The 18,030-nt window shown below is 39.2% G+C and overlaps 1 protein-coding gene across 1 annotated transcript in view; it reads left to right on the top strand.

Moving 5' to 3' along the window:
- Positions 1-17,747, top strand: part of EBF2 (EBF transcription factor 2) — a 202,928-nt gene extending 185,181 nt beyond the window's left edge. Inside the window, exons 11-16 of the mRNA XM_015818501.1 lie at positions 6,697-6,785; positions 8,345-8,410; positions 9,978-10,155; positions 14,359-14,544; positions 17,296-17,463; positions 17,689-17,747. Of these exons, the coding sequence (XP_015673987.1) occupies positions 6,697-6,785; positions 8,345-8,410; positions 9,978-10,155; positions 14,359-14,544; positions 17,296-17,463; positions 17,689-17,747 (746 nt within the window). The remainder of the gene's footprint in view (positions 1-6,696; positions 6,786-8,344; positions 8,411-9,977; positions 10,156-14,358; positions 14,545-17,295; positions 17,464-17,688) is intronic.
- Positions 17,748-18,030: the final 283 nt, after the last annotated feature.

Below are 18,030 nucleotides of genomic sequence, written 5' to 3'. Positions count from 1 at the left end.
TCTCTCTCTCTCTCTCTCTCTCTCTCTCTCTGTATGAAACCACACTCCAAAAAAGGGCATGGATGGGACAAATAATAATAATAATTAATAATCACTGGTTCAAATTAATTACCTATAAAATAAAGTAGCCATTATAAAATTAACTCATTGCCTGTAAAATAAGAGCCCTGTACATAAATAAAATTAATTCATTGCCTATAAAAGAAAAACTCAATTAAAAAAATTAATTTATCTACATATACCACCAGCCCTTCTGTGTTGTTCATTCTCATACATAGAAACTAACCAATAAATATGCACACACACATGTTCCCCTTTCTCCATTCAAAAATGGGGAGGGGGAAGGAGAACAGATGAAAAGGAGATGAGGGAAAAGAACAGTGGTAGTGTTAAAAGAAGAGAAAGGGGAGAAAAAAAAATTGGATGGAGGAGAAGAGGTATATGAAAAAGGAAAAACCAAAAAAAGACACAAAAGATCTGGTTACAAAAGGGTTAAGTTCATCAGGCAAGCAGCCTTTCCCAAATGATGGCTAGTCTTCAAAGGCATCCACATTTTTAAAACATTTTTCAGCTATTTGCATCTCCTAACTTGGCTTATTTTCAACAAGGTCTTCTATTCATCTAACGGATATAAGATGACTCTTTTGCCCATGCAAATCCAGTATTTAGATGTTTAATGTCTTTCTTTTAATTTTATTTATTTAGATTTGTAATTTCTATGTACATTTGAGCATTACGGGGCAAAGGCTCAAATGTACATGGGTTCCAATGATTCTTAATCTATTTGACTTGCACATTTTTTATCATGTGGCAGTTGTCTTACTTTTCTTTAATTAGTGCAAGATAGAGGACAAATATGCTGAAATATAACATGACATGAAATCATATAGTTTATCATGCAGTTTATCCTTGAGGACCAGCCACTCAAAAAAGGCCATGATAGGTGCAACCGTCAAGCTGTTGTTGTTGTTTGCTTTTTTCTTGGTGCAGTGTTTTGCTTGAGTGTACACAGCACATCACATAAAAAAAAAGTCTTGATAGAACTGTATTTAAAATCAAGTCAAGTCTGCCTTTGCGTTAAAGTGTTTTATCCTTGCACACAAAGATGCACCCTGATAAAACGTCATATATACATTGATGTATACTGCTCAAAAAAATAAAGGGAACATTTTACCATGGAACTGAAGGGGTTTGTGTTCCCTTTATTTTTGTGAGCAGTATATATTACATCAATAGTTCTTGACACAATCCTCACACATGCTAGTCAGGGTTGCATTATTGTGCTTATATGCACTGATCATGTGGAATTAGAAAGTAAGACACATGAACGGAAGGTGCTAAATTCTAACAAACTACAGATTCGTGCAATTTTGCTAATTTTATGTAGGGTGGGAAAAGTGGAATAATGGAGCACTCCTAACATGTTATTTCCTTTTACAAGCAAGGTTGGGCCATTCCAAACTAAACTCTAAAGATATCCCTAGTAGAAACAGGCTATTGTTAAATGCTCCGTTCTTGTTTACTTCTGAGCAAATCCAGGCCAATAGAAATGCAAATATTCAGTTTCTCATCTCTATCTATCGTATTTAGAGCTATTGTTCCTGACCAGGGATAGAGATCAGTTTAGAGTTTTGGATGCATGCTTTAATCTGATCGTAGTCCAAGCTCTGGGAAGCTGATAGCAATCTCCAAGTTGAGACAAGCTCCTAGCAGCATCACCCAAGGGAATCTGCCACAAAGTCTTCCTTGTCCTGTTCCTATTAGCAAGCAGATGTAGATGGCAAGGCAGGGATCTCAAGAGTTCATGATTCAGCTGCTGAAGATCTAAGGAGAGTCCTTCAATATTTAATTCCAAATCCAATATTCATTTCATGTTCCAAACGATTAGGCATTAGCAGAACAAGAACAGCACCGAGACAGCTTGTTTGAAGAAAGACCCATAAACTCTTTAAAAAAAAAGACAACTATAAAAATTAAAGATAAATTCCAAGGGTACATCTAAATGTCAACGTGGGAGCTGTTATCTGTATGCATATGTTCTCTGCGATGGGTACTTTTAATAGGTTATGGCAAAGGATGGCATGCTAGCATTGCTCTAGTTAAAGATCTGCTAGCAATTTCTTTTCAGGGGAGCCCTCTATCAAGGTTATGTGGATGACAATCATGAGACTGATCAGGGTGCCAACCACTGGCTATCATGCTGGGCATCTTTCCTCCCGCTCGGTATGGTGGGAGAAACCCCTCCGTGGCTTAATTAGTTAGACAGCTCTTTGTGGAGATTTGAAATCCGAAATGACAGACTGAGTCCTTAAAGTATGTCCCTGCTGATTTTGTTTTGGAGGAAAAGAAAAGATTTATAGAGGATATCTTTGTATTTTTAATACCACTAAACCATTGGTTTCAGACGCAACAACTAAAATCTGTCCACATATTACATACTTCTGTGCATTTGTAAAATCTTGCTTGCCGTACATCCATGTGAAAAACGTATAAAATATCCATGAACAAAATCCCATTCAGATTTAAAAGATGTTTGGCTTTTACAGACACACCTTCTGCTCTGCTAAATTGAACGTTTGCTGTCCGCTCGGTCCAGTTTACAACAGACAGTTCAGCTTTACTGGTTTTTAAGTAATAGTTGGAAGAGATCTTGTATCTTCGGAAAGGAGATCTCTCACCTTGAAACCATCAATAGCAAAATCATGACAGACAAAGAGCAAGAGATGGGAGATAAAGCTGAATATCAGTGCATGACCTTGAACGAGCCAAGATGCGGCTTGCTCCTCACAGTGATTGTTGATTTTTTTTTCAATGCACTGAAGAACTAGCATTGAGGAAACCAGGTTAAACTTACTTGCATTAACATTCCAGAACCTGGGAGTCACACTGAAGAAAATCTTGCTTTTTGTCCTCATCCATTTTGGCATGGAATACTGTTCCAGATAATCCTTGACTTACAGCAGTTAAGTGATTGTTCGAAGCTACAATATCCACTGGGAAAAAAGTGACTTATGACTGTTTTTCACACTTATGACCATGATAGCATCCCCATGGTCACATGGTGAAAACTCAGATGCTGCGCAATCGACTCATATTTATGACGGTTGCAATATCCCGGGGTCACATGACCCCCTTTTGCAACCTTCTGACAAGCATAGTCAATGGGGAATCCAGATTCACTTAACAACTGTATTACCAATTTAACAACTGCAGTGTTTCATTTAACAACTGTGGCAAGAAAAAGTTGGAAAATGGGACAAAACTCACTTAACAAATGATTTACTCAGCAACGGAAATTTTGGGCTCAGTTGTGATCATAAGTCGAGGACTGCCTTTACTGATCTGTTACCACCACGAAATAAATTCATATTTAAGGTAGTCTTCAAAATTAATATTGAGTAGAAATCAGATTTTATCCCTGAGTTACAAATTTGAATATTCCCATTAGATATTCTTGGTTAAGTATGTGCATTTAGATCATTAGGTTTTCTTTTCTTTTCCTTTCCTTTTTTTTTTTTTTTTTTAAAAAAAAGCTTCTCCAATTTATAATCTCTGTAGCTTGATCCAAGACATGTAACTTACTTCAACTATTAGGCTCAGAATGAACAAGAGAAATGGCAGATAGTGATATATAAGATCTCAAGAGGCTTCTGACAAATTCTCACGATTATTGGCACAATTTCTCTGCTCTGCTCCCAGAAGGGAAATAGATTCTATGGCAGTTGAAATGTGTATTATTAAACTCTTTAAGCGATCCAGAATGTTTCCCAATAGGCATCAAATTTTTTTCTAAGTATAGCAGAGTTGAAATTCTTAGGTCTAAGTCTTTCCCATTCAGCCCCCATTTGGTTCCATCCAACAATCTTTAAACTGGCCCATCATTATTCCATTAAAATAAATCAAAATCCATGTCACCAGAGCCTATCACGGCTACGTAGGGTACTTCCATTCTGTTCTGCTAAAGTCAGCCAGATGGGAAAATCTGAGGCCAGACAAAAAAGCTGAATTGGCACCAGGTTTAATTTCACATTCCAACACAGCAAAGTTGCAATGCTAAAGGGTTTTGCTCACTATGCTGTGACCATTTCCAGTTTGCACCTCCTGGAGCTCATTTTTTTTGGGGTGGGGTAGTGAGAAGCTGTACTTTGATTAAAAGAAGATAAGCTATCTTTCAATTATGAAAGGTTATCATTATCAGAATTTTTGCAGCCGAAGACAATAAAGTCATTGTGTTATATGTTATCTTGTGCAAAAAAATTCAGAAATCCACAATGAACTACCAATTTATTTATTTATTTTTAAAAAAAAGAAAAAGCAGATGAATGGAGAAATGCAGTGGAATAGATTTCCAAAAAACTTCAAGAAACTAACATGGGTCAGAAATGGTTGGGCATTCTCTTTGGCCAAGTGCACCCTAATGGCCCTAATAATGGCAGGCAGAAGATTGCAAACTGTCTGTCATTTTGAATTTCTCTTACTAATGAGGAATGGAGCAAGATGGACAAGTTGAAGTAGGCAAATTACCAACTATTTGGATAAATAAAGATTCCCTTGAGTTGAGTTCTTCTCTTGATGACTCCATGGAATCTTTTTGTAGTTTTCTTGGAAGCTGCACTAAAGTGGTTTGCCTCCTCATGAGATGATTGTCCAACTTCCCATCTATTCTACAACTCTGAGATCCCTGATAGTCTTCTGGAAGCCATCTTTGGAGATGGCATTGTCATTGGTTCTATCCAACCAAATTAAACTATGAATATTTGGAGACCTCTTGAGAAATATGGGTGTGGACCACTTTATTGATGTAGAGTGAGTGCAGTAGTTGTTCTCTAAATAAATTTATGTGTCCTCCAGGCAAAATATCATCCTGTGGAAGGCATCTCTTATGATCATCAACTGTGATGATCTGATCCCCCTTGCTTAAATCATTTTGTAAGGGGGTTTTTTGGTTTTTCCCTGACTTCATTTTTTTTCTGTCCAAAGCCACATCTGCAGTTGTATTGAACACCAAAGTACCAATTTGATGCAAAGGGAAAATAAAACCAGTGATCTTCTCCAGGATTTGCTCTTCACTGTGTAAACCTCTACATTAGACTCTTTTAGTCCTTCTGAGACATCAAGCGGGAGCAGAATTAGAGAAGAAGTTCTACATTACAAGATAATGTAGTTCCTTTTGGGTGACCAAGATGGTTCTTTAAGGATTATTCATTGCTAAGCAGCAATACTGTAATCCCAAACAGTGTTAATTGTCCACATGATCTATTTTATCATTTCTTGCTCAACAAAGTTGATATTTGATTGGATTTGATTGGATATATTTGATTGATTGGATTTGTTTAGGCTGAAAAAGTTGGGCAACTGACAATATATCTAATCAGCATCTTGACTTGCCCCCAGAATGCCAGCCCTTTTAGATATACCAGTCTAGGAAACCAAAGTTAGGAACGCTAATACTAATTTTATTAAAAAGTTACAATAAAAGAATCTTGCAAGTTTGAATACTTGCAAGTGACTGTCAGGTTGGTTACCCCTCAAGGAAGTCTAGATAAGAAACCAAAATCATGAAAATGAATTCTATCTTTATTGTAAGTTACAGTAACAGATTCTTGCAAGCACTTCTCTCCTTCCCGGCCTTTACTTTCCAGAGATCTGGATCCTTCTGAGATGCTTTGGATTTTGATTTCTCTTATCAAACTATTGTCTAGGCTGTGGCTCTTCCTTCTATCTCCCAAGGTTATTCTCACAGTGGATTACAAGTGTCATACACTTCTTAAAATTAAGCTTCTGTCTCAGACTGAAATTTCTTCTATCTGATGATTGCCTTGATTGTGATTTATCCTCTTATTCCTCAAGGTTATTTCTGCTCCCCATTATGCAGAAGCTGACTGGCAACCAATGCAAGTTAGGTAGCAGTGATGACACATGGGCATAATTAGAAGCACCTATTACTGTTCACATTGTTACATTTTGAACCATCTGCAGCTTCCAGATGGCCTTCAAGGGCAGCTCCATGCAAAACACATTGCCATAGTCCAATTGTGAGGTGCCTAGGGTGTGAATGAGCATCTGAAGGGCTTCCCTGTGTAAGAAAGAGCATCCACAATGCACAAGATAAAATCTCTCCTGGCTATAAGTGTCACCTGCTCTTTGAGCAGTAACTCTGACAAATGTTGAAAAGCTTATTTTCTTCTCTCTCTCTTGATTAGTTAGCTTCTACTATAGATAGATAGATAGGTAGGTAGGTAGGTAGGTAGGTAGGTAGGTAGATAGATAGATAGATAGATAGATAGATAGATAGATAGATAGATAGATAGATAGATAGATAGATAGATAGATAGATAGATAGATAGATAGATAGATAGATAGATAGCTTTTATTGTCATTTTTTACTGTGGGCACAATGGCACACATTAACAATGAAATTTAGTTGCTTGCTCTCAGAGTGAACACATACATAACACAAATTTAAACATACTATATACGACACATGCATAGACCTACACCCTTAACGTATAAGTAACATATACATATTAATCACTGTCCATCTTGAACACATAACGGAAGGAGGAAGCTTTGGAGTTCACAATACTATCCATTCCTTCCTATGTGTGCAGCATTAATGATTGGCTCCTTCCATTATTTCTTTTGCCTCTCCTACCAAAATTTCACCTGTTATTCTTTTCCCGCCCTCTTTTTCAGCTTTAAATGAGCCAACCATAGACTATGGTTTCCAAAGACTCCAGAAAGTCATCCCAAGACATCCTGGCGATCCAGAGCGACTAGCCAAGGTAAAGCTCCCTTCCTCACCTGTTGACTTCATTCACCTAACCAGATAAAAGATAACGGCTGCATTGGTCCGGCCTGCCGAATCACAAATCAATGTCCCACGTTTGATTCTAAGCATGGTTTACCCAACTCTGGTCTGTATAGCCGATTTAGGCACAGTACAGGTAGTCCTCGACTTATGAACACGATTGGGTCCAAAATTTCTGTCGTTAAGCTCGGCAGTTAAGTGAATTTTGCCCCATTTTATGACTTTTCTTGCCCCAGTTGTGAATCCCTGCAGTTGTTAAGTTAGTAGTGAGTCTGTCTTCCCTATTGACCTTGCTTATCAACAGGGAAGTCAGATAACCCCAACTGGAAGCCAGATTGCAGTGGGCCACTGCAACCGTCATAAATTTGAGTCTGTTACCAAGCATCTGTATTTTGATCACGTGACCGTGGGGATGCTGCAAGTGTGAAAAATGCTCCTAAGTAATTTTGTCAGTGCTGTTGTAGCTTCGAATGGTCCCTAAACAAATAGTTCTACGCCGAGGACTACCTGCACAGTGAAGGTCAGCCCCCCAATAGGTTCAGTATATTGTGAGTTTATTTACTTATTAAACACATTTCTGTGTTGCCACCATCCAAAGAGACACTCAGTGGCTTGCACAGAACAGATGCTGGTTGAAACATCCACAATGGGAATAAAACAAGTCTAAACTCAATAAAAATAAAGGCCAAACAGCACGCAATATAAGCTGAATGGAACTGACGAAAACAAAAATGAAATAATTGAGTAAAAATCACGGCTGGCTCTGGGCAGACTCATGATATGAACGGATGGCGTTTGGTTTGGTTTGGTTTGGTTTAACACGGTGTTTGTAAACCATGATTCACGGCTTAGCACAGTGGTGGCGAACCTATGGCACGGGTGCCAGAGGTGGCACTCAGAGCCCTCTTTGTGGGCACGCGCACCGACGCCCCAGTCCTAGGCCTTCAGCTGGGTTTTATAAAACCTTTTCGCTTTAGGCCTCCGCCGACATGTGCAAAAAAAAAAAAAAAAAGGTTCAATCAGTCAATTTCAACTTCTCGCAGGGAAAAAAAAGATCTTGCAAAGTTGGAATTGATTGATTGAACTTTTTAGTCCCACCCAGTCTGCCATTACCACTGCAGCCACGCCCACCCAATTGGCCACGCCCACCCAATGGGCCACACCCACCCGGCACCCGACGATGCATAAGTGGGTTTTGGGTTGCAGTTTGGGCACTCGGTCTCTAAAAGGTTCGCCATCACTGGCTTAGCATGTTCAGAGCATGATTGAATTAAGGAAGCCTGGTTAAGTGTGCCCTTCCCTCTATTGGATTTCATGGCAAAAAGCTACTGGGAGTGCATAAACAGAATGGTGAGGTATGAATTTCTAATAAATAATATTTTTTAAAAAAAACACTAGTTGTTTCTGGCATTTGTCCTGCTTGATTTCATTTGTCCTGCTTGTTGGTTTCACACTGTGCTTGCCTAGTCCTTACCGCCACATTTTTCAATGACGCATGACACATCCTTGGTTCTCCTTCCTTTCTGCTTGCAGGAGATGCTTTTGAAGCGAGCAGCTGACCTAGTCGAAGCACTGTACGGGACACCACATAACAATCAGGTTAGAGTTCCTCTCTTTTTCTCCTGTGAACGTGTAAAGAAGGTGTTGTGTTTGCAGCTTCTCCCGAGTCACCTTTTCACCTGACCTACTTGAGTGGAACTGATGAGGCTTAAAGCTCCATTAAAACTCCTCCACCATTCTACCCCGGGAGGGTCTTTCTCATGCTTGTACAGAATTTATCTGCCACTCCAGTCCATTAATCCATTCAGAGAAGACCGTTGCTTCTTCCTCCAAACTCTGTTGCTGAGGATGGGCGTACAACCCGCTAGTTCTGTTCCTCCTCCATCATCCCGCTTGATGAAATTTCTAGCGTGCTGTTAGTCTTCGCCTCTATTGGATTGGTTTATTGCTATTTGGTCACCACGATGTAAAAAAGATGTTGAGAGCCTAGAAAGAGTACAGAGAAGAGCAACAAAGATGATTAGGGGACTGGAAGCTAAAGCATATAAGGAACGGTTGCTAGAATTGGGTATGTCTAGTTTAGTGAAGGGAAGGATGAGGGGGGACATGATAGCAGGGTTCCAATATCTCAGGGGCTGCCCCAAAGAAGAGGGAGTCAAGCTATTCTCCAAAGCACCTGAAGGCAGGACAAGAAGCAACGGATGGGAACTAATCAAGGAGAGAAGCAACCTAGAACTAAGGAGAAACTTCCTGACAGTTAGAACAATTAATTGGTGGGACAACCTGCAAACAGAGAAGGCTGGCTTCTACAGGAACTTCTAAAAAGTTCTATGCACATTTTTTAAAAGCTTGCAATTTTGGAGACCTTACTTTATCCCATTCTTGCTTTCTTTGCCTTTAATCTACCGGTTTTTCTAGCCTTCTTTTTCTGTGATATTTATTCGTTCATTCTTCCTCTCTGCCTCCCATTCTGTGCCCTCCCAAAACAGGGACAGATAACACCTGTTAGAGTTCTTAAGTGTCAGTATCCGGAGGGCTTTTAGGTTGTTATGTTTGCTGCTTTAAGACTAGGTATTGCTCACTTAGGCTCTAGGTGAGGATTGAGTGGTATTTTTTTTTTCTACATTTCTCATCAGGGTGACTTTATTTATTTATATTTCATGTTTCTAGCCTGCTCATCTCCCTCAAGGAGAGCTTTTTCAGATGTCAAAGGTTGATGGAGTTGAGGCAAGTGAGGGGAGTTCCCTTTTTTTCTCATTCTGGCATCTCCTCCTTTATCCTCCATTATCTTTCCTTCTGATACCCTTTTCTCTCTTGGTCTTCCACTGCACAGAGAGGCAGAACAGAAAGGAACAGTTTACTCTTTACGGTATGAAACCGTTGAGGAAGAGGGCTTGAAATTAGCCAGTTAGCCAAGTATAATTAGTCTGAGAGCCTGTTTGAACTGAAATCTTAGAAATTAGAAATAACAGCAGCAGCAGCAGACCTGATCTTGATATTTTCCTACCTATCTTACCTGGTCCCTCTCCATCTCAAGACACATGTTTGCTGAACATCTGGGGAGGACTTCTTTCTTCTTCTTTTTAAATCTGTAAAGCCAATCAGTCCACCTGGAATAAAATTTATGCTGATTTTTTTTTCTTGTTTGTTTGTTTATTTGTTTCAGGACATTATTCTGAAGCGAGCTGCTGATATTGCAGAAGCTCTCTACAGTGTCCCAAGAAATCCAGGTCAGATCCCTGCTTTGTCTAGCTCTCCTGCTCACAGTGCCATGATGGGCATCAACTCCTATGGCAGCCAGTTGGGAGTCAGCATCTCTGAGTCCACACAAGGGAATAATCAAGGTAAAAGTGCTGAACTGAAAGGTACACAATGAATGGAGGTTTTGCTTCAAGAAGATGATGGCCAGAAACTGATGTTATTAATTACTAGGACCCTCATAAAAATATATTTTCTTTACTTATACACAGTCATTGATTCCAATATCATTCAGATCTGGTCACCACAATAAAAAAAAAAAGAAGCTGTTGAGACTCCAAAAAGAGTGCAGAGAAAAGCAACAAAGATGATAAGGGGCCTGGGGGCTAAATCCCTACAAAGAACGATCGACATTCCAGTACTTAATTCCAGCAACCTGGAATTAAGGAGAAACTTCCTGACAGTGAGGACAATTAACCAGTGGAACAGCTTGCCTCCAGAAATCATGGGTGCTCCATCACTGGAGATTTTTAAGAAGAGGCTAGACAGTTATTTGTCTGAGATGGTATAGGTTCTCCTGCTTGAGCAGGGGGCTGGACTAGAAGACCTCCAAGGTCCTTTCCAAATTCTATTCTATTCTATTCTACTCTACTCTACTCTACTCTACTCTACTCTACTCTACTCTACTCTACTCTACTCTACTCTACTCTACTCTACTCTACTCTACTTGAGGGGCACTTACAGAAAAGAGAGGGTTGAATTATTTTCCAAAGCACCTGAGGGCAGGTCCAGAAGTCATGGATGGAAATGTATCAAAGAGACATCCAACCTAGGACATTTTTAGGTTTTTAAGAAGAGATTGGACAGCCATTTGTTCGGAATGATATACGTTCTCCTGCTTGTGCAGAGTGTTGGATTAGAATGCCTCCAAGGTCCCTAGAAATATGCCAGATCAGAAGACAGTCCTTAAATTAAAAATAAACATAGAGAAGAAATAGTAGAAGCCTAAAAACCTTACTCAGGATCATAATACAGAATAACAAAGTTGGAAGGCTTCCAAGGTCCCTTCCAAGTTAATACCCACCCACCTACTCACCTTCAATTTACTGTTAGGGAAAATAATTTTCTCCTATGCTAATTATTCATGGTAATTAAAGCTTGCGTTTTACATCCTGAATCTTTCTCCAGACACAATGGCACAAATAGGTTTTCTGAACAAACTGGATGATGATGCTATTCTGAAATACTTTTAATTTTCTTCTAAAACATTCCCTGTTCATAGCCTTAACCATCTCTGTCGCTCACATGTACCGTGCTACATAGATTCATTTCTCTCTCTTCCAATTTCCAAACGGTTTACCTTTTAAAATCCATCCTTTGTGGGGAAAAAAAAAAAGAATTAACCACGAATCTCTGCCGAAAACCCCAGGAAGGTGCAGCCTTGACCACAATTTGCAGCAAATCCCATATTAAAGTTATAAATATTCAAAACACAAGTGTGCTGATTTTTTCCAGATCTTGAAACAACACCCTTTCACATTCTTTCAACATGCAGATCTGATTGGCAAAATGTACATATGTTGTCAAACAAAGGGAAGGGCTTGTCAACTAGTGGAACTTGCTTAAGGGTGAGACGCTGTCATAGATCTTTAGAGAGGATCTTATATTTTATCCTGCAAAACAGTATTTGTGGAGTTAGTAGTAGCATCAGCACACTCGTGTTAACGTTAAAAGACAAACCCTTAGTCTTGCAATTAATCATCCGAAGACTCTGATCGTAGAGAGAAATGTAAAATTATACAGAATTAAAGAAGGTTTTTAAATACGTCTATAAAATAAATCCTGAATGGATTTATAGTCTCTCAAAGTGGATGTGATTTACCCAGCAATATCTACCACACTGTGAAAGGGTGTTTAATTCAAAGTATCTGCTGTATCCTTTTGAAAATATATCATAGCTCAACCGCTGCTTTCAGATACGCATCTTAGCTACACATAGTAAGAGAGGTTTTGGAAGATTGCAGACCAACCATTAGCACATCATTCTATGCAATTTTTGACAATAATAATTTTACCAATAGAAGAGAATATTTGTAGCTCAGGGTTGAATTATGGAGTCCTTGATACTATCTGAGCTTCATCATTTGCCTGCAGATGTTTTATTACCCAACTAGGTAACATCATCAGTTTTAAAAATGCATACACGTATGGTTGCGTACACATCAAATAATAGAAGATTCCTAATATGTCATCCTTATTTGATAAAACAAATATTTGGAGTAGTGAAGCAGCTTAGAAGAGGTCACTTTCTAAAGATAAACTTTATTTTCTGTTGCTCTGCTTGGCAAAACCAGAACTGGAGGTTGTTGGGTGTAAGCTTAAGTAAGACTTCCCAATAGTAGAAGTTATTTGACTATCAAACAATTTATTCTCGATTTGGCGAGGTTGCCCTTTTTCTTTCATGATTGGACAAGAAGATGTCAGCCTACATTATGCATCTTGCACTGGAAAAAGAGCTGGACTAGGTGATAACCAAACTCCCCAAATGTTTTTGAACTCTGGAATTCTATCTTTCACTTCATAAGATGAACTATTTGTTGTTGTTCAGTCACTAAGTTTCTGGGACTTAACTGAAGTGTGAGGAACCAGGGAGGCTGAGGACTGCTGGAATGAGGATTGTATAATTAAAAAAAAAATGTAGCATTCACACACACTTCTCAGCCATCTGGTAACTGAATAAGAATGCCGTAGTCCACCCCTGAGAATTAAATTGAAATTCTTTTCTCCTTTGGAAAAGAGTGAAAGTAAACCCTCACATTATTTCCTTTCCATTCTATTTAGATCAACGAACCTAGAAGAATTATTATTTTTTCATCGTTATTTAGGATTTTGATTCCAGGGGAAATGTTATTTTGTTGTACACTTGGCCATTTTTTCATGGTATTTTTCCTCTCTATAACTTCTTTTGTGTGTGTGTGTATTTTGTACAAACTTCCAAAGGGGGGGGGAGAGGAAAGGAAATATAAAAGTGAAACAAAACTAGACAAGACAAATAAACAGAAAATAATGTGCATAAAAAGGAAAAACAAAATAAACAAGTACATAAATCCCCCCCCAACTGAATAATGATAAATATATTTCAAAAACAATAAACAATCCCCCCTTGCAAAGCAGGCACACAGTTTATAAATTTCTAAAACACTATGCCCATTTACCCAAGGCATTTGGCCTGACATCTATCTACTATATAGAAAAAAACATAGTTAAAAGATAAAATCAACAACAAAATTAAACCTCAAAGCCCACTGTTAGCAGCCTATTATTGTATTTCATTTACAGAAAGTCCTGCCTATAAATTTTGAGCTTTAAAAGCTCATTTACCCACTATCTGGATGAAACAAGTAAAATCATTAAGTGTCTCTTCTATTCGTGTCTTCAAATGATGGAAGACTTCTTACATTTGCTTGTATTTAAATGCAGATAATTCTGACGTATAATTGTTCTTTGCATCCTAATTTTACAATGAAGTTTGATCAAACCACGCAGGAAAAATTGCATATGTTTTGGGAACCACTGTACAAAAAGCGCAGGTCTGTTGGGAAAAGGAGAAGATAGAGGAAATGGCATAGAAATGTAGAGACAGGATTACGTGGCGTTATGTGTGAGAGAAGGAGTGGCAAAATCTGGGGACGCAGTGAAAATAGGGATCAGCCTATAATCCCTATGTAGTCACAACCCTCCTTGAGTGCTGTTGATCATTATCTAAGCAGGTTCAGACAATTCTCTTGCATAGGCTATAGCAATAAAGTTTAATTGAATTTCCATTTATTTAAACGGTCTTTTGCACCTAACGTCATGTGAATGCAGAAAGGGAACAGAATCATGTTGTGCATGAAATAATAGTGACAATTAAAAAAAAGTAAAATAAATCTATTCCTGCTCCCCCTCTATAGGGACTCATGGACTCATAACACCTTATCTGATTAAATATCCTGGAAACTCTGATCTCTTAGATGTACAACTTCTATTGTCGGATCAGTATGATTCAATTTTTCTGAACGTAGCTAAGTTTTGTTACACTGTCTGTAACGTTAGGCAGACCTTGGCCACCCACTGAATATTCCACCATCTATTGTAATACATTACTATAGGTCTTGTTCTGTTTGGTTCTGTTTAGATCTGCTTTATTTTAATGTTTAATTTTTGTGCTGGTCTGTGACTGTAGTAAAGATTGAATGAAAGAATGAACGAATCTATTCCTGATCCAGATGACTGAAGAGCGCATGTCTAAGAGAGACCATCCTGTTATCCTTATTGATGGACACTCAGTGCATGTTTATTTCTTGCAGGCTACATCCGCAACACAAGCAGCATATCCCCACGAGGTTACTCCTCCAGCACGACCCCTCAGCAGTCTAATTACAGCACCCCCAGTAACAGCATGAACGGCTACAGCAACGTCCCTATGTCCAATCTGGCTGTTCCCACTTCACCTGGATTTATTAACGGTTCTCCCACAGGATCGCCCTATGGCTGTGAGTCGCTTCCTTCTCTTCTCTTCCTCCAGCTCCACCTGACCTTGGGCCTGACATAAGTTAAGAGGCAATCTGTCAGAAAATGTTTATTTCCTTTCTTTGGGTCATCTGCCAGAAAGTGCCTCAACCTGGTCATTAGACAGTTAAGCCCAAAAAATTCTGCGGAGCAAGCCTCCAAGAACACAGGACTGCTTTTGTCAACTGTTTGTGGTTATCTGCAACACATGTATTAGCTGTCTCTGTCTCTCTAGAACAGGCAGGTCAAACTCCCGGCCCGTGGACCGGATGCATCATACTGATGCATACCGGCAATGGGGAAAAAGTTGCGATACGTCGTGCGACATCATGTGACGTCACGAGTTTGACATGCCTGCTCTAGAACTTTAGCTGTTGGTCTCCTTCAGCACCGGCAGCTGGGAATCTAATATCTCATCCAAATCCATAGCTTCTGTCTGCCCAGCTTTCCTTTTTAAGCCATGTTCTGATCTCCAATGCCAGGAGTGGCCCACAAGCAGCTTCAAGCCCCAAGTTGTCCACTAGTTGATTTCAGACCTTTAACTATAACAACCTTTTTCGAAGTTGTGTATGGGGAGGGAGGGAAAGAACAGAGAGCATGAGAAGAATGTTCCCAGATGAGAAAGAACAGGAGTATCAAAAGGACAGGAAATACGTAGTCACTGCTTGATTAAGCCTTACCTCTGTTATCATAAATAGCCATCAGCAGTTCTTTCTAAATTATTGTCTCCTTTAATGCAAAATGACTCAGTGTGCAGTTAATGGATTAGATAGATGTAGTTGGATGTTGTGATTTTCCCCACAATGCCTTGGGCTTAGTAGCGGTGGCCCCCTTACAGGAAAGCTGTCGCACTTATGGCTAACTTCTCAGAAAACCACAGTTCCAAGAGAGATCATCAAGAAAGAAGAAGATATTCCAAAGTGCTTTATCCAAACTCTGGTGTCAAGCCACAAGATTTGCAAAAATTCAGATAAATCCCTTAAAAATATCTTTCCCGTGTTAATGTGTATGTTGTGAGGATAGTCCAACATGACTTCCATTGTTCTGTGAAAAGTAGTTCTTCCCTCTTTTAAATTTTTATTGAGGGCTCAGCTGCAAATGAATTTCAGGTTCTTTTTGTTTCCTTGGAGATACCAGAGTAGAATGGGGTAAGAATTGATTAAAACTTTGCTTTTCCTGCAAAGAATACCATGGTCAACACCAGGTCTTATTAAAATAGTAACAGGAGTATCAATAAAGAGACTACAGCTAGTGATACTAGACTTTGCTACCACTATTAACCACATTAAAAAAACATATTATCTGAGTATGCTTTTGGGGGGGGGGAAGAGAGAGAGAGAGAGAGAGAGAGAGAGAGAGAGAGAGAGAGAGAGAGAGAGGGAGAGAGAGGGAGAGAGAGAGAGAGAGAGAAATCTGAAATGTTGATTGCTTTTGCATACAGAGTTTAAAATTGGCCAAACAGATGTTTGCTGGTGTTTTTGCTCCTTCCTTTTTTTTTTTTTTTAAGGAAAGAGAACTTACAAATTCTGCTTCCTGACTGAATTGTGTGTGCCAAGTTTCAGTTCCAGAGAAAATGAAAAACAAAACAAAACAAAACAAAAAACAGCTAAATTATGTATTCCTGACCATCAGAGTTTAGAATGAGATGCTAACAGATCCTTGTGAAAAATAAAATTAAAGAGAATCATTCAGAGTTTGAAAAGATATACAAGCAACGTGAAATACAATGGTGATTCTGCAGCTGTGGCACTCATTTTAACTCAAAATGCAATTTGTTTGCTCATTTTAAATTTGGTCCAGATCTATCAGACCACGTTTCCCACTGTGCCCTACAGAGATGATGGCTCACTTAGAACACATTAAGCTGCTTGAAAATATTTGGTTAGAACAGAGGTCCCCAACTTTTTGGGCACCAGGGACCGGTTCCATGGATAAACGTTTTTCTACGGACCGGAGAGTGTGTGGTTTTGTGTGCTGCCTGCATCCCACGGATGGAGCTTTGCTTGTTTGTGTGGACCGGTTGCTGGCATGCCACGGCCCGGTATCGGTCTACGGTCCAGGGGTTGGGGACCCCTGGGTTAGCAAACTTAACGATCTTGTATTTCACAACATTGTGGACCTCCTCATTTTCCCATGTTTCCTCCCTTCACAGAACTTTCCACTGGTTTAGCTAACCCAGATTAGCTCTTTGGCCTCACCTGTCCTGCTTTGACATGACTCTGTTTGTGGTACATGACTAACAGGAACAAATATTCTTTCCATTCCCTCTTCATGAATTGATCCATGCAGATAGCTTACATTTCAGGACCTGATTCCTGATTATGGAATTTCTCATCTGGTTCCACACACTTTTGTATGTTTTAAGAGAGATTTGAGGACTGCACTTATTTAATAAGTTCATATGGGGCTGAGTATCATCCTTGGAATTAAAGATCTGTTGTGGGACATCCATTTGCTTTGAATGTATGAATGAATGAATGAATGAATGAATGAATGAATGAATGAATGAGTCAGTCGGTCGGTCGGTCGGTCGGTCGGTCGGTCAGTCAGTCAGTCAGTCAGTCAGTCAATAAAATTGAATGATCAGGACTCAAAGAGACTTATAGAATCCATGAAAATTATGGAAGTCCCCATTGGATGCTTCTTAAGGTTGATCTGATTGTGTAAATTTGTGACTGTTTACTTTTCCAAGCCCCTACTTGTTCTAACTCAGGTTGCTATCTCCTCCCTCTCAGTGATGTCTTCAAGCCCCACAATTGGTTCTTCAAGCAGTTCCTCCATCCTTCCATTCTCCTCTTCTGTCTTTCCTGCTGTCAAACAAAAGAGTGCCTTTGCTCCTGTCATCCGACCCCAGGGGTCCCCTTCCCCAGCGTGCTCCACTGGCAATGGAAATGGGTTTAGAGGTAAGCAAACATCTATTTTCTTCACCCGCCATTCTCCCAGAACGTCATCCCTGTATATGTCATAGGTTTTACTTCATAGGTAATGGGGGAGGAGGGGAAGCATGCCTCAACATGGACTTTGCACACCGTTCTAATGTGCAAAGCAATTCCCCTAAAAATGACAGCAGAGTGTAGGACACAGAATTGTACCCACATAATCCTCACCTATCCCATTATCCTTCTTAGGTTTTCCCACAGTCTTTGATTACACAGAAAGCCCGATCCTAACTAACAAAAAAGAATAAAAGAGTAAAAGCAGGAAAGGAAGAAAAAAAAAATTAAAGTCCACAAAGAAAAGTAAAGAGAAAGAGAAGAACGAAACTTCAAATCTCCTTTGCAGCAAATATAAATACAATTACAAAAGTTATCTCTTACTGTGATTACAAAAAAAATAATAATCAGACATTGTAAATGCATTTTGTTCTGTTTTATGCAAAAAAGAGAGTTTCTGGTCAATGATAAATGTAAATACTGTTTTTTTTTCTAATCAAATAAATTAATTTAGCCATCTCCACTAGTTCCTCATCT

This window comes from Protobothrops mucrosquamatus, unplaced genomic scaffold, assembly GCF_001527695.2.
Source record: "Protobothrops mucrosquamatus isolate PMUCROS unplaced genomic scaffold, P.Mucros_1.0 scaffold754, whole genome shotgun sequence".
In the NCBI taxonomy this organism is placed as follows: domain Eukaryota; kingdom Metazoa; phylum Chordata; class Lepidosauria; order Squamata; family Viperidae; genus Protobothrops; species Protobothrops mucrosquamatus.
This window is presented reverse-complemented; position numbering and strand designations above follow the sequence as displayed.